At 34.6% G+C, this 24580-nt stretch overlaps 1 protein-coding gene across 1 annotated transcript in view; it reads right to left on the bottom strand.

The window, feature by feature from the left end:
- LMTK2 (lemur tyrosine kinase 2) overlaps positions 1 to 21204 on the bottom strand; it is a 91900-nt gene extending 70696 nt beyond the window's left edge. The window contains exon 1 of the mRNA XM_074281073.1: positions 20665 to 21204. Coding sequence (XP_074137174.1) covers positions 20665 to 20788 — 124 coding nt within the window. The 5' untranslated portion in view covers positions 20789 to 21204. The remainder of the gene's footprint in view (positions 1 to 20664) is intronic.
- Between the last annotated feature and the right edge of the window lie 3376 nt (positions 21205 to 24580).

Genomic DNA, 24580 nt, shown 5'->3' with positions numbered 1-24580 from the left:
CATATTATATTTCTTCTGTATTCACAGGGTAAACAACTTTGAACTAAAAGGGACATTAGACATTATTTAGTTCAATGCGAGAGCATTTTTTAGGTAAGTAAAATGAGTCCCAAAGAGGCTAAATAATTTGGCCGGTGTCAACATAGGTATTAAGTGTCAAAGCAAATATTTGAATTCAGATTTTGAGACAATGTGGGGACAGCATTAGCACCCTGGATACCTTAGAATCAGCTGGAGTCAGGATAAGCAAAAGTCTTTATTCTTGGTCTTTAGCGGTAGAAGTAAAGTGAATGGCGGGGGAGGATTTCCCCAACCTCACCTCTTCATCTCCTGCCCAGAGTGAGTCTAGCTAGTCTCACTGCAAGCATATTCTTATAGAGTATAGTCCAATGGGTAATTAGCCTTAAGTGCTCAATTGTCCCACCTCAAGTGCATTGATTCAAGAGTTTCAGCCCCTTACATCACACCAAGCTCTATTCATAGTACCCATGTTCCCTTGCTAAGGCCTCAAATAAGGATAACAAAATAATCTTATATGTTATATATATTATAACATGTCATTCTCTTTACATATAAATGTTCAAAATTTTTTCAATGCTAGACTATTTCATCTTAGTATTATCAAAGGAAACATCCAAGAGCATCTCTTTCCTACCTAAATGTTGTGAATATTTATTAAGATATTCACCATGATCATTCAGTGGATCATCACAAATGGAGAAATTTGCTAATAATGTTGCCTGTGCCCTTTTCATTTGCCATCATGTTGGCTTCAGTGACAAAAAGAATGGGAAACATAAACAAAGAGGACCCATGAAAGCCTTTAGGGAGAGATCTCTATTTTTCTTCTTTTCTATCACCCCTTTCCACTGCAGGAAATTCATCTGTAAGTTTAAATGGATAAAAAGTGGTGAAAAGAGAATATATGGCCTGAAATAGCAAAATAAACTGAAAGAAGGTTGGAGGAGAAAATAGAATGAATAAGGAAAAATTGAGGTTTAAAGTCTTATAAATCAGTCCTTTTATACCAACTGGCCTAGCAAAGACAATTTTAAAGAGATAAAATAAAATTACATCATTTACTGGCATAAGGCAATAGACTATCTCTTTCTTGTGCATATCTATCTTTGAAAGCAGTTCTGGACTACATGGAGTTGGGGGAAGGGAGGAAAGTCTGTATTACTTGGGACAGAATGAGGTTTGAAATGACATCACAAATATTTTAAACCACAAAGTATGAACACATTTATCATGAGTTTCCTGCATGCAGAATCTTAATTCACTAAAATGTTTTTCCATGCCTCAATGTAACAATATATTTGTTATAATGTTAATGTTAAGCAATTTCAAGTCTCAGTAGTTTCTAATATTAGAAAGGCAAGGACAACGAACCAAAGCACTAAATATACTTGTTCATGCAGTACTGTGAATGCTGTAAATGGTGTTAGAGCTGATGAGTCAGAGATTCTGAAATGACACGTAACTTAAACATTAACAGCTTAGGGAAATAAAACTGCACCTTGCACTAATTATGGGTAATGTTGTCCAACCTCTGTAATGATAATTTTCAAGGTTGCCTACCTCACCAATCACTAATATTAGAGGAAGTTTGTATACTTGATCACTGCCTGTTAGTAAGGCTTTTTGATTTAGGTAAAATTGCTTGACACTTTCCATTGATTTCTACACCTCCCCTCAAAAAAAAAGAGCTTTGGTTTTTAAAAAACTCATTTTAAACTTTGAATGCTATTATCACTCCCTCAAGCCCTTCCCCCACCCAATGAGAAGCTCAGCAATATGATACCTCTTTCACATGTGAAGTCATGCAAGATATTTCCATTATTAGACATGTTGCAAAAAAATGGGGAGGAGGGAATAAAAGTGAAAAAATATGCTTCAATCTGTACTCAAAAATTTATCAGTTTTCTTTCTGGAGGTTGGAGAACATTTTTCATCATGAGTCTTTTGAAACTGTCCTGGACAAATTATTATCATAGTAGCGAAATCCTTCATTCTAGATTATCGTTACAATACTGCTATTACCGCATACAATGTTCTTCTGGTTCTATTCACTTCCCTTTGCATCAGTTCATCCAAGTGTTCTCAGGTTTTTCTGAGAACATCCTACTCATCATTTCTTATAGCACAATAGTATTCCAATATGATCATATACTACAACTTGTTCAGTCATTTCTAAATTTATGGACATCTTTCAATTTCCACTTCTTTATCACTACTTAAAAGAACTGCTATAAATATTTTAATATATATGTCCTCTACCTTTTTAAAAATCTCTAAAATATAGACATCTTAATAGTATTGCTGGTTTAAAGGATATATACAATGAAGTCTAATTTTTAGCCCCATCAGAAAATTTATAACAATATAAATTAACTTAAAGGAAGAGTAAATTGGTAGCTCTAACACAAGGTGAGGAGGGAAGGAGGGAAGGAGGGGGGAGGGAAGGAGGGGAGGAGGGGAGAGAAGGAGGGGAGGGGAGGGATTTATCTTTTCTTCTTAAAATGTTAAGAAATTATAAGAACACACTATTTATAAAGCATTTCAATATTATTTCATGTATGTTTCACAACAATGCTATGAAGTAAATACTTGCAGGTGAGGAAACTGAGTCTTGGATTAGATAACCTTTAATTCATTGCCCAACAATGGGAGGAGGCAGAATTTGAACTCATGTTTAAGTTTAGTACTCTTTCTATTCTTCTATCCCATGATATTTCTCAGCAGTCTATGATTACAAAATTTCCTTTCATAACTTGTTTTGGTCTCTTAAGCTCCAATTCTTCCTGTTTACCTTAAATTCTCCCATTATAATTTAAACTTAAGTTTATTTTAGTTCACTCTGCAGTATATAACAGTTTTTTCTTTTAGAACACTATTCTCCTTTAAGAAATTTTTCAGCCCCCTACAATGAAAAACTCCAATTCCTTTAGTCTTCCCTTACAACAAAAGTTCTTATTAACCTTTTTTGTATGTGTCATAGATCCCTTTGACGGTTTGGAGAAATTTGTAGACCCCTTCTTAGAATGTTTTTAAATGAATAAAACACTTAAGATTACAAAGAAAACCAATTATACGGAAGTACAGATGTTAAAAAAAATGTTTTTAAAGTTCACAGAACAAAGATTGAGGAATTCTTCCCTTTATCTTATTCCTTTAAACATTTTTTAATATATATAATCCTCCCCCTCTTTTTTTGAGGGCAGAATCTCTCAGTTCTCTAGATTTCAACTAAGTTACAAGAGCTTGTAAATAGTTAAACATAGGCTTTATTAGCATAGAAAAGGAGAATTAAATTATGAGTTGTATGTGATATTTTGCTTCTTTTTTTTTTTTTTACAGGCAGCTGTATTAAATTTAGTTTTTTAAGAATACTGATAAATTTTATAACATCATATCCAAAAAATTGCACCCAATTTTAAGAGTTAAGGTGTTCTCCATAATAATAATTAATTTAGAGTCCATGAAAATGTAGGGTCTCCCTATTTAAATGTTATTTTGCACAAATACTAATGCCTCCTTGGTTCTTTTACAAAAAGAGAGAGAAAAGAAAAGAAAAGGAATAAAACTGTGTTCTTCTTAAGAGAAATTAAATTAAATCTCTTCCCTTTTCAACCTGGCAATTTGGCTCTAAGGAAAGACTCTCAATATAGGCAAATGGTACTTTCCAAGAATTTAGCTGTTCAGTTACTGTTTAGGGCCCCACTTTATTCTTACTTGAGACTATCATTAAAATGCAACATCAGGACATTGATTGCTACTGAGACACTGAAAAATAACAAACTTACCCAAAATAGTCCCGAGGAAATAACATTAAAGAGAATGGTACTATAAGGGTACAGCAAAGAAATCTACAGTTGAAAATGATTTTCTAAGGGAAGATTTTATTGGCCAAATGAGAGAGAGATTTACAACATGTAAAACAGATCCTTTAGATTACATTAATTGAAAAAGGTTTTGCACAAACAAAACCAATGCAGCCAAGATTAGAAAGAAGAATTTTTTTTTTTTTAGTTTCTCTGATAAAACCTTCATTTCTCAAACATGAGTCAAATTTATAAGAATATGAGTCATTCTCCAATTGATAAATGATCAAAGGATACAAACAGGTAGTTTTCAGAAGCTATCTACAAACATATCTTTAAAAGTTCTAAATCACTACAGGTTAGAAAAATGCAAATTAAAACAACCCGGAGATACCACCTCACACTTATCAGATTGTCTAATTAAGACAAAAGGAAAATGACAAATGTTGAAACACTAATGAATTCTTGGTAGAGTTGTGAACTTGATCTAATCATTTTGGAGAGCAATTTGGAATTATGCCCAAAGGGCATATCTTTTAACCTAGCAACCTCTAATACTTAGATACACCTCAAAGATCAAAGAAAAAAGGAAAGGGACCTATATGCATAAAAATATCTATACAATCTCTTTTTGTGGTGACAAAGAATTGGAAATTGAAGAGATGTCCATAAACTGGGGAATGGTTGAACAAATTGCAGTATGAATGTGATGGAATACTATTGTTATAAGAAATGATGAACATCTAAATTATTACTAATCAGAGAAATGCTAATTAAAACAATTCTGAGATACCACCTCACACCAATCAGACAGGTTAATATGACAGAAAAGGAAAATGATAAATGTTAGAGAAGATGTGAAAAAATTGGGACATTGTTGGCAAAGTTGTAAAACGATCCAACTATTTAGGAAAACAATTTGGAACTATGCTCCTGAGGGTATAAGCCTAGTAGGAATATCACTGGGAAAAGGGCAGGTACAATTTAGTAAATTTGAGGGCACAAATTGTTGTGAATTGTCTTTCAAAATGGTTAAACCAATGCATTGCTCTACCAAGTGTATCACTATACCTGTTTTCCCATATCTACAATATTTCATTTTCCATTTTTGCTAACTTTGCTATTTCTGATGAGTTTGATGTAGAACTTATGGAGCTGCTGTTATATTACATTTTAAAACATTTATTTATTATAATTAGGAGTTTTAGCCTATTAAACTAAATCCCCTCCAGATATGTTTGCATTTTACTACTGTATTAAGACAAATTTGGAGGATAAAGTTCCATAGAATCAATTCCCAAAGTGGTAATTATTCTCTTTCTATAGTACTCTCTTTCTATTAAAATCATTCTAGGGATTAAAATACAACTAAAATCTGTTTGATTGTCCTAAATACCTATCTTACTAAAATGTTAAGAATTCTTAGTATTTTTATCAAATGTTAATGTGCTTTTATATTTTAATTCAAAACCAGTTAATGTATATAATTCATTAATATCTAGTAATATAAGAATGTTGAGCATACACAATATTTATAAAGTGTAGCAAAGTAGAGAAATAGTAAAAAATAGGAAAAATACTAGGATTTTCCACACACAATTTTTGATAAGTATTTTTCCCATACTATACAAGATTGAGTAAGATAATTCTATTTCCCCCCCAGAAGTCATTATTACAGAACTTAAGATTACAGAAGCCTCTCAATACTACATGTTATTTAGATTTATCATAGCATACCACCATGATTAGTTAAAATATGAACTTTTTATCAAACTGTGCATACCCTTTGATCCAGCATTGCTGTTATTGGGCTTATATCCCAAAGAAATACTGAGGAGGGGAAAGGGACCTGTATGTGACAAAATGTTTGTGGCAGCTTTTTTCGTAGTGGCTAGAAACTGGAAGATGAATGGATGTCCATCAATTGGAGAATGGTTGGATAAATTATGGTATATGAAGGTTATGGAATATTATTGCTCTGTAAGAAATGACCAGCAGGAGGAATACAGAGAGGCTTGGAGAGACTTACATCAAGTGATGCTGAGTGAAATGAGCAGAACCAGGACATCATTATACACTTCAATGTTGTATGAAGAGGTATTCTGATGGAAGTGGATATCTTCAACATAAAGAAGATCCAACTCACTTCCAGTTGATCAATGATAGACAGAAATAACTATACCCAGAGAAGGAACACTGGGAAGTGAATGTAAATTGTTAGCAACTGTCTATCTACCCAGGTTACTTATACCTTCGGAATCTAATACTTAATGTGCAACAAGAAAATGGTATTTACACACATATATTGTATCTAGGTTATATATGTAACACATGTAAAATGTATGGGATTGCCTGTCATCAAGGGGAGGGAGTGGAGGGAGGAGATAATGTGGAAAAATGAACACAAGGGATAATGTTATAAAAAAAAATTACTCATGCATATATATTGTCAAAAAAATTCTAAATAAAATTAAAAAAAAATATGAACTTTTGCTAATTAAAGAATTACCTACTTCCTCTTTAAATTACATATTTATAGAGCTTTGGAAGCTCTAATGTGGTATTTCATGAATATTATTTGACTTAATCTCCAAAATTCCAGATAATTCCTCAAGTTACAGAAATGATACTACCTCTGTTCCCCAGTTACACTCAATCACTTTCTTCTACTCTATAGAACCATCTAAAACTCTACCTACTTATTTAGCTCTCACAGATAATAGAAAGAATCAACACCCATGAATGCTACTAGTGGGTGTGGTTTGCCAACAACTGGCAAAAATAACAACTAAAATTGGAAAATAAAACCATGAAAAGTTATTTTGTGTGCCTGGAGGTAAGATAAACTGTAATGTCAAAAGGCTTTAAACTTTCACCATAATATGTGGTTTATTACAAAATGCTGTGTCATGAAGAAAAGAATTTTCTAGTCTTAAAAATAGGCTTCAAATGAATCAACTTTCTCCCTGATGTGGTTAATCCTTCCAGATAATAAGAGTTCATAACCCATCCACACCTTTTCAACTCTGTGCTATTCTTGTCCATCTGACTAATCTTCCACCAAGGGTCCTTCTCTAGATCTGGGCAATACAAGGTTACCAATGAAGCTCACATGCTATTTATGGTTAGCTTTTATTCTTGCTACACAATCAGTAAGATTTCCTCCGTAAACTGGGCACACAATTCAATGATATTTTCACATGAATAGTCACTATCTTGCAGTTCTTAAAATTTGGTTTTTACAATATTATGAATAAACTGTTTTCATGATTCTATTCATATCATTTTTCGTCAGTTTATTAAAATTATTCCTTTTTATACTATTGAAGTTGTAAATTATTTTCCTAATTCTTTTTGCTTAACTCAGTTCATCATTAGTTCATGTAAAATTAAGTTTTTTTCTTTCTTCATTGCTTACAACACAATAATAGTCCTCCATCTTACCTCCTCCAAGCTATAAGCTGCTTGTATAAATACATATACATATTTTACACAAGAACCTGTCGCTTTTTTTGATCTCTTTTAGGCATAAGGCTAGAGGTATAGTGAGGTGAAGGGTACACAGTTTGGTAACTTTGGGTATAATTCCAAATTGCTTTCCAAAATCTTTATGGCCATGGAAAAGTCCATCAATAGTGCCAAAATGGAGCCTCTCTCTTCCATAAAAGTTTCGGCTTAGTTCACTATTCATGCAGTCATTTTAAGATACATGGACTAATGGATCAGCTCTACTGAGTTAACCATCAGCCTTTATAAGGGAGCCTCATCAATGGACAATCTTTATTCGCTTGGATATTCCCATGTTGACAACTGACCACACCCTTTGAATGATTACGCATCTAATTAGGAGACTTTCCCAAATTCCAAAGTTTGTAAGATCAGCATACTGGCATCAAAAACCAAAATTATGTGAAAGACCTCACCATCCATGTGAACTCTGCTCTGAACATCCTCCTTTACAGTAGCAATGTCTAAATTACATTTATCTCTGTACTATTCATCACTTGATATTTATAATTAAGAGGGTTGAATGAATTTCTCTCTGTTCTGTTTTTTCAAGGGATTTTGTATGATTTTAACCAACATATGAGCTATCTTATTGAAGAAAAGGTTATGCTTTACCAAACCAAATTCTTTTTTAGGTCAACAAGTATCAGAAGGGTTCCTTATATGTTCTATAATGCTCAGTTTTGTGATTATAAGGATGCAGTCTGATACACAAAATGTTTTGTAATTTTGTAATTTTGCAAAATTCTATTCAATCATTCATATCTATATCAATGATGCTGATACATGTATAAATTATTTCCATTAAGATTTCAGAGATGGGAAAGTAGGCATGTGGGTATTTCTGACTGCTACTTTTTATAGTAGCAGCAGTAATAGCTACGGTATATTTCTACCAAGTGTCTGGTAGACTATCTGCTTTGGGCAATATTGAGATCAGCTCTTCAATGCTCTTCATATACCCTTCTTTAGGTGTAACAAGGACATGTCTAGTTGCCCTTTGTTTTCTTTAGTGCCATTTCTATTTCCTTATGTAGGATATTGGAAACTGTGCCTTCATTGTCATTGATGGAGAATAACTTGTCATGTCCATCAATTGGAGAATGGTTGGGTAAATTATGGTTTATGAATGTTATGGAATATTATTGTTCTGTAAGAAATGACCAACAGGAGAAATACAGAGAGGCTTGGAGAGACTTGCATCAACTGATGCTGAGTGAAACGAGCAGAACCAGAAGATCATTATACACTTTAACAATGATACTGTACGAGGATGTATTCTGATGGAAGTGGATATATTCAACATAGAGAAGAGCTAATCCAATTCCAATTGATCAATAATGGACAGAATCAGCTACATCCAGAAAAGGAACACTGGGAAATGAGTGTAAACTGTGAGCATTTTTTTTTTCTTCCCAGATTATTTTTACCTTCTGAATACAACAACAAACAACAACAACAAAATTCGGTTCTGCACATATATATTGTACCTAGGATATATTATAAGATATTTAATATGTATGGGAATGCCTGCCATCTAGGGGAGGGGGTGGAGGGAAGGAGGGGAAAAATTTCGAACAGAAGGGAGTACAAGGGATAATGTTGTAAAAAAAAAAAAAAAAAAATTTATCTATGCATATGTACTGTCAAAAAATGTTATAATGATAAAATTAATAAAAGAATAACTTGTCATGATAATAAACAAATGATGACTATGAATGAAAGAATGAATGATTATTATGAATAATATTAATGAAGTATTAGTGCTTACTAGATACCAGATATTGTGTTTAAAACTAGGGCTAGAAATATAAGCAAGAAAAATCTCTTTCCTCAACCTACGTACATTCTAAAGAGAGAAGACAATACATGGAGAAGGAAGTGATGTCAAGGCACCACGTTTTGGGAAATCATGAGGATAGGTTGTTAGACAAGAAAAAAATGTAAGCGTATCTAGAACCTAGAGTCCCATGGGCAGAGTTCATAATCTGGTGGAACAAAAATGAGAAAGATGGCCAGAATGCAGGTAACATGGTCTAAAAATGTCTGAAAAGTAGGAAATCTTTATCGTTTTTGTCTGTTTGATGTAGTACTTCCAGTTTCATCCCTAAATGTCTTCAGAATGATCAAGATTAACTGGGTTTCATACTGCCAAGCTTTTCTATAAAATTGTTTTTTCTTATATTACTTCTCAGTCTTTTCTCACACAATACTATTTATAGCCTACCATAATTCGTCATAAGTTTTCCATATGAACTTACTTTCTAGACTTGTGTTGTCCTCAACTGCCACATTTATTTGCTTGGCAGAGAGTATTACCTGCTGAGTAAGGCAGTTTTTAAGCTCTTTTGTTCTCATCATTGTGATGACTGAATTATATGTTGGGAAAATAGTTAAATCCTTAGGAAATTATTTTAGTCTATCTGTCTAATTCATTTTCCATTTTTCAGTATCAACTGCATAAAAGCTGGAATGGTTTAATGACATTTTACATTTTCTAATTTTTCTTTTTTCTTTCTTTCTTTTTTTTTTAAATAACTTACATAACTGATTTGATTTTTGCTCTAAAAACTGTGATAGTCTAACTAGTTGTATGAAGATATTGATTTGGAAATGACTCCCACATCTGTAACTAGTTTTTTCAAATTCATTTAAATATTACCAATTTCTTTTCTTGTGATATTACTTGGTGCTCACTGTGCCCTAATTCTTCTCTTGAAGGAAGTATCAGTGATACATAGGCCATTTGTATGGGGGGAGGGTGTTTTCCCTGGCCTTTTATGTTTCTTACTCCCAAACATTTATCCAAATGTTTTCGTCATTCTTCACTATAGCTTTCTTTGCACTGAAGTCACCAAATATTAAATATTGTTTTAATTTAAAAGATCTGAGTTCTTCATAGATTGTCTCTATCACTGCATGATCTACTATAGACATATAAGCTACAATTATCTTCATGGTGGTCTTTTAGAAAATACTCATCACAAAGTGATTTCATCATACGAAGTGACCAAATGTCTAATAAAATTGTATTCTTTATGAAGCCATTGCTAGACCAGGGGATGACGAAGGAAAAAAAAGGGGGGAAGGGGAAGGAGCAATTTTCCACAATAACTAGTATGTTAAAAAAAAAAAAAAACAGCTAGTTGTACATAATAGAATGAGTTTTGTGTGCAATCATCTTTTCTTATTATATCAAAATGTTTAATTCCATAAATTAAAAATAAAACAAATTAAAAAGAAAGATAAAAACAAAAACTATCAACTCCTTTGTGCGCCTTTTCACAGTACCTGTGAACCATTCTTAACAGTCCTGAAGAATTTTAGAATTAAAAGACATCAGAGAACCAATGTATATACAAAGGGAATTCCATTATAGCATACCTGAACAAGAACCTGTCATCCAGCCTTTGTTAGAAGACTTCCAAGGAGGGGCAGTCTAGTAAATCCTGAGGTAACACATTCCATTGTGGTATAGATCTAATCATTAGTAAGTTTTTCCTGACATCATGCCTGAATGTGCCCCTTCCCATTGCTCCTAGATTTTCTCTTCCCTTCCCCAGTCTTCTGCTGTCCAAGCTAAATACCTCCAATTCTTACAGTGACTTTCAAAAAGACTCATAGAAAAAGGTCCTTCACCAACTTGTTGCCCTAATCTGGAAATTCTTTGCTTAACTAAACTATAGTGCCTGAACACTAATCCAAGTATAATCTTACTAGGACACTTAAAATTAAGCCTCTCAATAAAATCCAAGGGCCCATTAATTTTCCATTTAGATACAACTTCTTTTTGCTTTCTGTCTTTATTTATGGCAAGAATGTCACTATTGAAGTGATTCAGTTACCTAAGGATTTCCTATTTAAAGTACCAACCATATGTGAATATTATAGAATATTATTGTTCTGTAAGAAATGACCAACAGGATGATTTCAGAAAGGCCTGGAGAGACTTACATAAACTGATGCTGAGTGAAATGAGGACCAGGAGATTGTTGTATACTTCAACAACAATACTCTATGATGATCAGTTCTGATGAATGTGGCCATTTTCAACAATGAGATGAACCAAATCATTTCCAATAGAGCAGTAATGAACTGAACCAGCTACACCCAGCAAAAGAACTCTGGGAGATGACTATGAATCACTACATAGAATTCCCAATCCCTCTATTTTTGTCCGCCTGCATTTTGGATTTCCTTCACAGGCTAATTGTACACTATTTCAAAATCCAATTCTTTTTGTACAGCAAAACAACTGTTTGGACATGTATACATATATTGTATTTAACTTATACTTTTACATATTTAACATATATTGGTCAACCTGCCATGGGGAGGAGGGGAAAATTTAAAACAAAAGTTTTGGCAATTGTCAATGCTATAAAATTACCCATGCATATATCTGGTAAATAAAAACTATTTAAATAATAATAATAAGGGCTTGGATGAAGCTATACACACCCACACACACACATTTTTTTTTTGGTGGTGGTGGTGGTGGGGGGGGGAGCCAGACCAATATAGCTGGAAAAATGTTACCCCCTCTGCATGTTATACATGTTTGTTTGTTGTTGTTGTATTTTTAAATAAAGTTTTCTTTGAAAATGAAAAAAAAAATAAAGTACCAATCATGTTAAGTGAATGTTTATACATAAACAAAAATGGTGAGTCTTTGCACATTTATATGCATTTATAAAAAGCAATCATAAAAACTACTACACACCTCTCAAGTCGGGTAAGATGACAGGAAAATGGAAGGAATATGGGAAAACTGAGACACGGATACATTGTTGGTGGAACTGTGAACAAATCCAACTACTCTAGAGAGCAATTTGGAACTATGCTCAAAAAGATCATTGTATATGGCAACAAAATTATAATACAATGATCAATTTTGATGGGCATGGCTCTCTTCAACAATGAGATGATTCAGGCCAACTCCAATTGTTCAGTGATGCAAAGAGCTATCTACACCCAGAGAGAGGGAACTGAGTGGGTTTCACAATATAGCATTCTCACTCTTTTTATTGTTTGCTTGCATTTTATTTGATTCTTTTTTTCTGGTTTAATTTAATTTCTCTAGTGCAGCAAGAATACATATGTATAAATATGTATTCATATATTTCTACCATGTTTAACATATATTGGACTACTTGTCATCTAGGGGAGGGGGAGGAAAAAGGGGGGGGGGACTGGAACACAAGGTTTTACAAAGCAAGAGGAGTGACTTAAGGATAAAGAGACTATTCCATGAGATAAGACCATGCCTGATGTATCTGTTTTGCGAAAAATGAGTTTGTCTGATTTAGTGAGAGTGAAGGACGCCTACAGGGGAGTGATTCTCAAAACATGGCCCATAGAAATCCCTAAGTAACTTTTTTAGAGTTCTATAAGGTCAAAACTATTTTCATAATAGCATGAAGAATACCATAATAGCATGTTCACACAAGTTTTGAAAAAATAAAAAGCTTTAATAAGGAAAAAAGTAATTCTAAAAAGTGTCTCTCCTTACATTATAAATTCCTTATTATACATACATCTTAGTATCTCCCAAACTCAAGTTCTGTAGTAACAACTTTATGTTTAACTTCTGAGTAATTTTGACCTTTCCTTCTCCCTTATCACCCATATTTAAAAAGCTGACATGTATCACATATTCAAACCCAATCATATATCTTGTATCTATTCTCTTTTCTCAATTCAGAGAGTCAATACCCTCGGTTAGGCCCTCATAGTTGCTCATTTGTGATATACTCCAATCGATCTCTTTACTTCCAAATCCTCCCCTCTCCAATCATCATTCAGCTGCCAAAATCAATTTCCTAAGGCCCAAGTCTAACAATGTCATTCCTATACTAAAAAATCTTTAGTGGTTCCTTATTGTCTATAAAAGAAAATGAAACTCATAGCATCAGCTTAGTATTTAAGAACCTCTACGGTTTGGCTCCAATCTCCCTTCTGAGACTTATTTCATTTTATATCCTCTTTATGAACTCTATATTCTATCTAAACTGTTTTACTATTTCCAAAATCTATTATTTCCACTTTCTTTACAGAAACTATTCCTCTGTGTTTGTAATATATCTTTTCCTTAATCTCTACCTGTTTAGAATTTTGGTATAGCAAGTGCTAGATTTGGAATTAGAAAGACCTGCCTCTGACACTAACTATGCAACCATGGGAAAGTCACTTAAATTTTGTGATACTTGGCATCTTCATGGGGAAAATGGACATAAAATCTGAGTTCTTACTTGGGGTTAATAACAGGTTTATTGTGAATTACAAATGAGGTAGTACATATAAATCACTCTGCAAATCTCAGAAATTACTGTCATCATTACCTAAATTCAATCACAGCACTTCAAGGCTCAGCAATGCCTTCTTTTTTGAAATCTTCCCTGAACTTCCCAGAAACTATTTCCCTCAGGATATCAGTACTATCTCCCTCCTTAACCTGGCTTGCATTTACTGTACATATGTTATATCCTCCCAGCAGGCAGCAAACTCTGTGTCTATGATCCTTTTTTTGTCTATTTCCAATGTTTAACTAGTATATGGATATTTGACAATAAATAAAAATTTGTAGACAATATGGTCCCTAGTATCAAGGGTCTTGAAGTATAGCAAAAGAAAAAAGAAGCATACATACAACAAATACACAAATATAATAGTTTAAGGCAACACAAACTAAATACCTAAGGAATGGAATGGAGAGAGAAATACTAGAGTAGATCTAAGTACTATAGATCACTGAGAGTTAGTGCAAGTGGAGTGATTTAAGGATAGAGAGACTATTCCATGAGATAAGACTATGTCTGATGAATCTGTTTTGCAAAAAATGAGTTGTCTGATTTAGTGAGAGTGAAGGACTCCTATAGGGCAGCAATTCTCAAAGTGTGGTCCACAGAAATCCCCAAGCAATTTTTGGAAGTTCTATAAGGTCAAAACTATTTTCCTAATAGCATGAAGAAATTTTCATTCCCAACATGGTAAATGTCAATAGTATAATCCACAAACAAAAACTCTTTGGGAGATCTCAAGGATCAAAAAGTTTGAAATCCACTATAGTAGGAAATTGTTATGAAATGAGCTGGATGTCTTAGGGGGGAATCAGGATATGAATAAACTCTGAATGTTAGGTTAAAGCTTTTACATTCTGTTCTGTAGGCAATGGAAAGTCACTGAAGTTTTTAGAGCAGAGAAGGTCAAATGTAAAAAATTTTAGGTAAATTAATCTGGGAGCAACATATAAATTAAATTGAAAAGGGGAAGAGACTCTGGATAGGGAGTACAGAAAGATTACTAATGGCTAGACTGCTGCAAATGAGAACTGAGAGAGAACATCTACCATGTTATGGTTTTAGGTACCTAGGCTGCATGATAATAGTCTTCATTTCATTTATATTTTTAAGATCAAATATTAATTCTGAATGAAAAATAGAATCTCTCTCCACTACTGTCTAAACCATTAAAGTTATGTCACCAATCTGCCTGTTGGTATGGCTGCAACTGCAATGACGAGGCATGATTCCAAATTAGTCACTGACTGCAATTTTAAAATGTTATCTAATTATTTTACTTCAATATACCTGATTCATCATACTTTCTTAGCTTGCTTTTAGAGTGTCACCAAAAAAGGTTCAAGGACAGGTTAACAATGGAATTCATAAGCAGTGTTTTGTAATTTGTAGTTTGGACATTTCAAAACATAGATTTTGTCTAACTTTCCCTATTTTATAATAGTTTTCCCTCTCATGAATGAGATATTCAGCCAAGTTGTATTAAAAACAGATATGGAGACAGCTAGGAAGAATGGTCATAAAAAACTAAAAGTAAATAGCAACCATTCCCCATGTGGAAATCACACTAACTTTAAGAGTTTGAATTTTTTTGATCTTTTCCCACAGACAGGTAACATCTCTCCTCAATGTTCATTTTTAACTATTCAGCTTCCAGAGATGCTTTATTCTAAAAATATACTATAATTGCCCTTTAATTCACTCAATTTAGATATAAGCAAAAAATATATAAATGAATAAAGTTCTAAGAGCTACTGTAACCGAAACTTATCCCTCAAAAATATTCCATAAAACAGCATGAATGTATATAATCCCTCCTCAAAGGCTCAAATAACTTCTTATTCTGCTTTAAATTAACAATGCCCAAAATTATTTGGAGAATTACTCCAGCATATTTGTATGCTAGACATGAATGATCTTCTTTTGTGAACACATTATAGAAAGTTTTCTGTGTAACCAAAATTTAATGAGGCAAAAAATTCTAAATCTTCCGATACCTTTCTAGAAGTGGTTCTCTTAGCTGAAATAAGACGTTTTCTTCTTTGAAAACATACATTTAAGTTTTATTAACAAGAACCGGATATGATAGAGGGGAATTTATAAATATCACCCTCACCACTTAGCATTTACATAATATCCACCATGTGCTAGGTACTCTGCTGTACAAATATTTTATTTGATCCTTATAACAACCTTTTGAGATTAGTAATGTTATTGTCTCCTTTTTACAGATAAGGAAATTGAGGCACACTTTTAAGTGACTTGCCCAGATCTTGAAGCTAGCAAGTATCTAACGCTAGATTTCAGCCCAAGTCTTCCTTCATAAACATTCTCTTCTCACCGAGTATGAAACAGAATACGGACTATATACATTTTCTTGTATAACTAAATTTTTACAGCCTTATTTTGAAGATTCATTACCAACTGTTTCAGAATTCTGAATATAATCCAGAGAAAATTTACTACTTTTTTTTTATTTGCAATGCTCTCCACAACAATTACCTTATATACTATCCATAAAACTCTGATGATCTAAGGACTTTTAATTAAAAAACAACAACAACAATAAAATACACTTGGATACTCATCATTATCAATATGGGCAAAATTTAGGGGTTTGATGTATATATGTAGATGAATTATAAAAAATCTGAACTGAACTTTCTATAAGATATTTTCTTATCCATTATACTAAAAGTAGTTATAGTAGTGACCACAACTAAATCATACAAAGACTATCACTAACAAGATGAAAAATTTCATTTCCATGGAAATTGTGATAGAAATAATTCGAAGCTACTAAAATCAATGTCTAAATTTGCATTTCACTAAATTCTCCCATTAATTTAAAAGTATTCTGCAAGTTACAAGTCTGTTTAGTCTAACTCTAGAGTCCCAGTTTCACATACTCAAGTTTAATCAGCAGCTGATTCCCAATGGCTTCACAGAAACTTCAGTATAGTCTTTTATCTAGAACTGCTGAAAGCTTCTTCTGTACTCTGTGACCTAATATCCCACAGAACAATAGAAGTAGGTTTCCTTGCCTAACTACTGCCCTAATATCACTAAGATACTGTGTACTTATAGGAGGAAATTATATAGGAAACTATAGAATTCCCAAATAGGAAAGTACTCAATCTTTCAAAACAATTTAAAGCCTTTCTACTTTACAAGAGGTCTGAGAATTGTACAGATGTAAAAAGAAATCCACATTTGTAGAGAAAAGAAGTCCACATCTGCAGAGAAATACTTTCTAACAGAAGGTAAATCTAATGAAAACCGAGGTCCGGAACCCCCCACTCCCACAGAATTTTAACTTTACAATTGTCATGAAAAGAATGACCCTTTTTTTTTTTTTTTTTTTAAACTTTTTTCCTAAAGACCCTAGGGATAAGATTGCTTGAAAATGCTGGCTCTGCCAGAAATAAGGATTAGCAGGAGGGGAAAAAAGTCTCCAGATCATAGACTTACAAGGGAGAACTAAAAGGAAAACGAAGAAAGAGGTTTATGAAGCATACTACTTCAGGCCCAACCCACATATTTATTACAACCATACAGAAACATTATAGTTGAATAACTTAAGCAGCAATTTAATTTAAAAAATTCAGATAAAATCAAGCTATGACTTTCACTTACCCACACTTATTCTGTCATTTACAAAGGGGGATAGTTGAAGATAACTTGAAATTCAAAGCAAATTCTAAAACTTGATTTTTTTTTTTTTTACCTATTTCAAATGACTTCTGTACTACATCTTTTTTATATAAAGGGGTAATAACAGATGATAAAAGTAAATAATGAGAAGTTTTACCTAGACTAGATGATAACCTAAATATTCTATAATTACTATACAAGTTTAAAAAAAAAAAAAAAAAGCTATGCTAGTCTTTCTTTTCTCTTCCAAGAAGAACAAAAGAAAAAGAGAAGCAATAATAAAATCTGTATACATTCTAGATAAAGATATAATTGTTCTTACCAATTCCAATTTCATGATTCCTAGACTTTTTAACAGGCTGTTCCCCTCACAAAGCTGAATGGGATTCCCTCTTTACTTTCATACATAAAATGCACTCCTTCCCTTTAGAATCCTAATTTCCTTCAAAGATTACACCAAGCTCACTTCTTAGATGCAGCCTCTCCCAGTTCTTCCTCCACCCCAGAAAGCTGACTTCCCCTCAAATTACCGTATGTTTATTGTGTAAATATTTGCACATGTTATCTCCTCCTCACATCCTTGAGAGTAGAAAAATTTTCATTTTTGTTTTTGTAATGCCAGAACCTAGCACCACTGACTAGGTTCTGATTGACACAAAGTAGGGAATGAATGTTTGCTGATTGACCTATGTAATAAAAAAGACGGTATTTATCATTGTTTACAATGTTTAAAGGCTCTTATCAAGGGTACAAATTCATTGGTTAGTCTGCCTTACCTAGTGAAAAATAAAAAACATACTTGTCAGGACTAGTACAAAGTTTTCTTCAAGTTCTTCTTGGCCTAACTGAATCAGTTTTGAATCATCTCAATTATCAGTCCAATCCAACAAACATTTATTCAGGATCTTTATACTCTAATATCTAGTCTGTGTAAGCTACATAAGACAATATAATTTACATTTTGAGTCTGTCATTTCCTCAGAATTTTATCTAGACAACTTCTCATTTAAATTTGTCACTCATCTATTGAAACCCTTTAATCAAGATAATTCATGTCACAAGATGAACATCTACTGAGAAAACTTTATTTTTACAAAAGTTGACATCAATATTATCAAACTACAAATATATAGTCAATATATAAATTTATTGCTTAATTTTTAGTATAAGAACCTAGAACCTTAGAAGTTGCTTTGTTTTATCATATTCAGGCAAAAGCTGATGTTTTATTTTAAGTTTTATATGTAAGCATCCTTTTGAATTTACAAGTCTTTTAAAGGGCTGACATTTAGCATTCAGGAAAACATCATTTGTTATCTCAGAATATTTGTTTTAAGGCTTTAAAAAACAAGATCCCAATAATCCTGAGAATTGAGGATATCCTGTTATTTAAAAAAAAAAATTATCTCTAGTCCATTATGGTATCTTGTATATAGCAGAAACTTAAATATTTGTTGAAATGACTTCAAATTACTTTTTTATGTGTACTTTTTTCATTTTCTTTTCAGGGTTGGAGGATGTAGTATCAATCTGCTCAGAGTTAAATAAAAATTCGCCTAGGTTTTTATCTACTAGATGAGGAAAAAAAAGGTTTTATCTTACAACATAATTGTTCTGGGAAGATAAAGTGTAATGGATAGATAGCTAGCCTTAGAGCCAGGAAGAGTTGGATTCAAATTCCTTCTAAGACAATTACTGGCTGTGTCTCCCGGGGAAGTCTCTTTAACTCTCAGTGCTTTTAGGCCATCAGGTCTCAAACTTTTGTTCCCAGTATCTCTTTATATTATTAAAAATGATTGATGATTGTCTGTCCAAAGAGTTTTTTTTAATGTGGATTATATTTATAGAAATTTATCATGTTAGAAATAAAAACTAATTTTGAAATTGTAGATATCCCCTGAAAGGACTTCTGAGACTCCCAGGATTCTCTAGACCATACTTTTAAGAACCACTGTTCTTCAATTGCAAAAATATAGATATGGAACATTAATATATATTGACATATTATTGATAGAAGAATTTCCTCATCTGGCAACTTTCCCATATTAATGAAATCACAAGTCCAATCTCCATTCTTATAATTAACACAAATTACATTATCCAGTTCATTAAGAAAGACTCTCAATTAAAAGATTCCTTTAGTACCTGGTTGAGTCAAATTCAATGATATTCAAAATAATGTGAATTTTTGAGTATATATGTCTGTCTATACACATATACAAATTAATCTTCAATATGATAAATAAATGATACTAATTCTACAAAGATTTCTCACTTTCCAGTTTTTCTCCTTCGAAGAATTTGACCCTTGATAAAGATAAACTACAAGAATTTCCCTAAATAGTTAACATTCGTCTCTCCTGTTTCCAAAGAAGAGGCAATGGCAAATTAGTGTTGACTAGTTAAGAAAAAAAAAGAGGGGGGCCTAAATGCAAAATACTTTGATGGGAGGGGGGATGCCAAAGGTAGATTATGGGGGAAAAGGAAGAAGGAAAAAAAGTCATTGCTAAGAAAATAAATCACCTTTAGACCAGATTCCTAATAACTATACAAAGCAGCTTACCCTGATCACATGACTTCAACAAAAATAAATTACGGATGGAGGTACAAAACTATCACCTTCATGGATTCATTTTGTTGGAAATAAAAAGACAAAGGAAAGCCTAAATGTTTGCATTTATATTGAAAACAATTAAAGAAGCTACCCTTCATCACGTACAATGCTGTATGGAAAGGGTTTAGGAAATTGTTCCTGCCACAAGAATTGAGAATCCCACAGCACGCAGGAAGATGACAGTAGAAAAGGGAAGCTCAATACTGTGCACAGATGCAGGCTCAGAAGCCACAGAAGCTAAATTGCCTTGCAGAGATGCAGGCTCTGAGCCCACGTACAACAGGTACAGAGCTGATACTGCGGTTGCCTACAGAGAGCAACAGTGGGGAGAAGGCTGCCTTAGTTCTCCTTTCGCCATATCCTTCTTACCTTCCTCACTAACTTCCCTTCTCTTCCCAGGTCAGCGAAGCTCCCAAGTCTCCCCGAAACAAATGCACCCCAAACCAAAGGTTTATTTCTTGTAGATCTCCCTCCCTCCCTCAGTAGTTGCCCCCTCTCCTGTGGCTCATGCTTTTCCCAGCCTCCTTCCCTGCAACCCCCGGAGATGTCTGGTTGGTTCCAGTTCGTCTCTCAGCTCCCCTTTACCTCAACAAAATCTCCAAAGTGGCACCCCAATTTTCAACCCGCCCTATAAATCCAATTGCTTTTTTTTTTTTTTGCTTCTCTTAGACAAATGCCCCTCCCCACCCATCCTTCCCGCCTCCCCGCATGGTCCCCGCCACACCGGCCCTCGCCAGAACCCCACCTCGGTGTCCCCATCACTCACCTGCACCTGTTTGCGGAAGTGGCGCGGCCCGGGCGCCCGGCAGCGGCAGCAGGAGCAAGAGCGGCAGCAGCAGCAGGGGCAGCGGCCGAGGCGGCGGCCGGAGGGCGCCCAGCGGCCCCGGCATCTCCCCCGCGCAGCAAGCGGAGACTGCAGCGGCGGCGGGCGAAGTCTCTGCGGCCGGCTTTGGCTCCCGGCTCCCTGGGCCTGTGGGTCGCTCTGCGTGCAGCCCCCTCGGTCGTTCCCTCCTTTTCGCGCTCCCTTTCCACCCTCCCTCGGCTGCCTCAGCGGCGCCCGCGCCGGCTCCTGAAGACAAATCGCTGCTCCCAAATCCCGGCCCGGCTCCTAGTCCGCCCCCGCCGCTCCAGCCCCGGAAACAGCATCTTTCCCTCCCGCGTAGTAGTGTCTATCGGTCGATATTGCGGTTGCGGTTCCTACCGCTTCCGCCGCTGCCGCCTGCCTTTCAGCAGTCGCTGTCCGGGGATCGGAGCTCCAGCAGCAGCAACGCCGCCGCCACCGCCACCGCCGCCATGATGCGCTGCGTCATGTGACGTAGGCGGGAGCGAAATCTCGGGATTGATGGTTTAGGGAGCGAATGGAGGAGCAATTCAGTCTCTCCTGGAGCCCCCGCCCACCTCCTTGGCGGCTGCGGGAGGAGAGGTGAGGAGCTAAAATCCTTCTGCAGCTGAAAAGAGGGTGGGAATGGGGAGAGCAGGGAGCACTTATAGTGCCCCCTGCAGGCAGAGAGTGCGGCGAAAGTACCTGAGTAAAAATCTAGGATGCATCTACCCCAAAGTCAGCGGTAAAAAGAAAATCCCTACAATGCAATGTTTGTAATGTAAACTCCAAATGTATTATCAGATAAAATGAAGAGAACAGCATTCCTTGTGATAGCTAAAAATAGATACCCATCAATTAAAGATATCCCTTGTGATGCATAAATATATGGAACACTGCTGCAGTGTGAGAAATAACGTGCATGATGAACGCAAAGCATGGAGAGATGTATTTGAAATGATGCAACATGCAAAGTGAAATTAACAGAACCAGATGAACTCTATATACAATGACCACAACAATGTAAATGAAAAGAAGAACTACACACAAAAAGGAAATGTAACACAATTATAAAGCTCAATAGCTCCTGAAGAGAAACGCATCTCCAATACAGGGAGACATATGTGGGGTATAACGATGGTAATCTAAGAAACAGAAAATGTCCATAAAAAGCACATTAGTTTTTACTTTTATTTTTGGCTTTTTTTTTCTTTCTCGTGTTTTTTCCCCCTTTTGTTCTGATTTTTCTCTCCCAACATGACATGTGGAGATACATAAAAAATTAATTTACATATATAGCCTGTAAAATAAACACTTGTTGAGTAATTAATGAATTGAAAAAAAAAAAAAACAACCTTAGAATTCAAGTCCAAGTCCCCTTCTCTTTGGCCTCAGTTTTCTCATCTTTGGCTCTAATATCTTATGATTGTTATTTGTCATTTCCTCCCAAAACAAATCCTCTTTATGATTTACATATGCTTATCAATAATTCTATAATTTTCTCCATTACACATACTTGAAAAATTAATGCTATTTTAAAATTTTCCCTTTTTATTAGTCCATGACACTACTCTGATATTGACTATTTATATGAAATTGAGCAAGTTACTTATTCTCTCAAGGTTTCAGTTTCTTCATTTGTAAGGTTTTAAGTTCTAACAGGTGGACTCTTCCAGCTCTAAATCTATCTGTTATATGATATGCAACAGGGGCATCTAGGTGATACAATGGATAGAACATTAGCCCTGGAGTCTGGAAGACTTGAATTGAAACTTGACTTTAGACATTTATTAGCTGTGTGACTTTGAGCAAGTCATTTAGCTAATTGCCTCAAAAAAAAAAATAAATGATATGCAGCAACAGCCAATCATAATATACAATTAATGACCAAATCCTGTAAAATTTTCTTTTGAAATATCTCCCAAATTCCTGCCATCTTTTTCATTGCCACTACCATCTTCATCCAGATTCTCATATGGTTTCCTAAATGACCACTGTGCTTTCAGCCTCTGCCCAATTAATCTGTCCTGTTTACCATTGTCAGTTCTTAAAACAGATTTTATTACATCATTCCCTTGCCAAAAATCCTTCAAGAATTCCCTATTAATTCATTTGGACATGTGATTTTATTTGTATGAGAAAATTCCTGTGAAAATTCCTGTCATTGATTTAAACAGATCAAGAACTCATCTGTAACTTACAGTCTTAGAAAATTGCTTGGAAGACTTGAGATTTTATGTATCAGAGGCTGAACTCAGAACCAAGTCTTCCTGACTCTGAAGCCAGCTTCCCATTTCCTATGGGGATAAAGTTCAAATTCTTTAGTTTGGCTTCTAAGACTCTGCAGCCTGTTCCTAACATACTTTTCCAACTTTATTTTTCACTCTTCTATTATTCTCTGCTCTAGTCATACCATTCTACTCACTATCCTAGAAGAGATCACATACATTTCTATCTTTCAAACTTTCTCCCCATGTTTCCTAGATGTTTACTTCCCTTTCTTCCTGCTTCTAGAAACTGTCTTTCAAAACTCACTCTTCTCCAGGAAAGTATTTTCTAACTACTACAGTTCACAATGTTCTCTCCCTCCCTAATCTTACTTGAAACTCATCACAACCCTATGACATAAAGGAATAAGTATGATTATCCTCACTTTAGAGATGGACAAACTTAGGCTCAAAAAAGTTAGGGGACATGTCTAGCGCTATATAGCTAATAAGCACCAAAATCAGAATTTGAGCCCAACTATTCCTGATAAAGACTTATTGAATATTTGTTAATGAATGTATTTATTTGCCAAAAATTGGGCTCTTCTCGGTTGAATTATTATCTTCTCTTTTAACTTATTCATTGTTATGTAGCTCTTCATGTTTGTGGCTGTTATGAATCCGTTGGGCCAGAGACTGGCCATTATGTGCTATATTGTCCCATTCATAGCAAATATTCAGTAAATAATCGATAAATTAAAAACCAATAGAAAAAAAAGTATCATTGGATATACAGAGCCTAAGAATTAATGATTTTGTGTTGAATTATTCAGGGGGAAAAAAATCTAATGGGACAGAAAAAACATTCTGTCACTTTACTCAGGGAAGAAGACTTCACAGGTTTATTTTGACATTTTAAGTCTGAAGGAGAAGGAAAGTATTGAACTGCAGACTACTTGAAGATAGCCAAGTCAAGTCAATAAGCATTTATTAAGCACTTACTATGTGCCAGATACTATGCTAAGTATTGGAAATACAATGCAAGCAAAAAGAAACAGTTCTTGTTTTCAAGGAGCTTACATTCTACTGGAAAAAATAATGTATAAAAGCCTGGTGGGGCTGGGGGAGGAAAGGAAGAGATATTGGGATGGGGGCACAGGTAGAGAAAGTTCTGAGAGTAAAAAGTGGAACCTGGAGAGGAATGAGGACTTGGCTGCCTTGAGAGCATTTCCTCCCCTTTTCCCTTCTTTCTTATATATACATATATATATGTATATATATATATATATATATATATATATATATATATATATATATATATATGTAGGTATTAATGACTTTCTTTAAAATGGATGTTCTGGGAAGAATTAACCAATCAGAGGAACCGCAGGGGCAAAGTGTACTTCCAATCTGAGAAATCCAGAGGATGCGGAAGCTGCAAAGGCATAGTAGAGAAAGTTGAGAGTCAGGAGAGAAGCCTGAAAAAAAAAAATCATTCATGGCAGTGTTTGCAATAAGTCACTTCATTATTAATTTTCTATCTCTATCTCTGTCTGTCTGTCTATCTCTCTTTGTCCTTCTCTGTCTGACTCTCTCTTTCCTCTCTATTTCTCTATTTCTCTCTCTCTCTCTCTCTCTCTCTCTCTCTCTCTCTC

Source organism: Sminthopsis crassicaudata, chromosome 1, assembly GCF_048593235.1.
Source record: "Sminthopsis crassicaudata isolate SCR6 chromosome 1, ASM4859323v1, whole genome shotgun sequence".
NCBI lineage: Eukaryota > Metazoa > Chordata > Mammalia > Dasyuromorphia > Dasyuridae > Sminthopsis > Sminthopsis crassicaudata.
The sequence above is the reverse complement of the archived record's forward strand: the minus strand, read 5'-3'. Positions and strand labels throughout refer to the sequence as shown.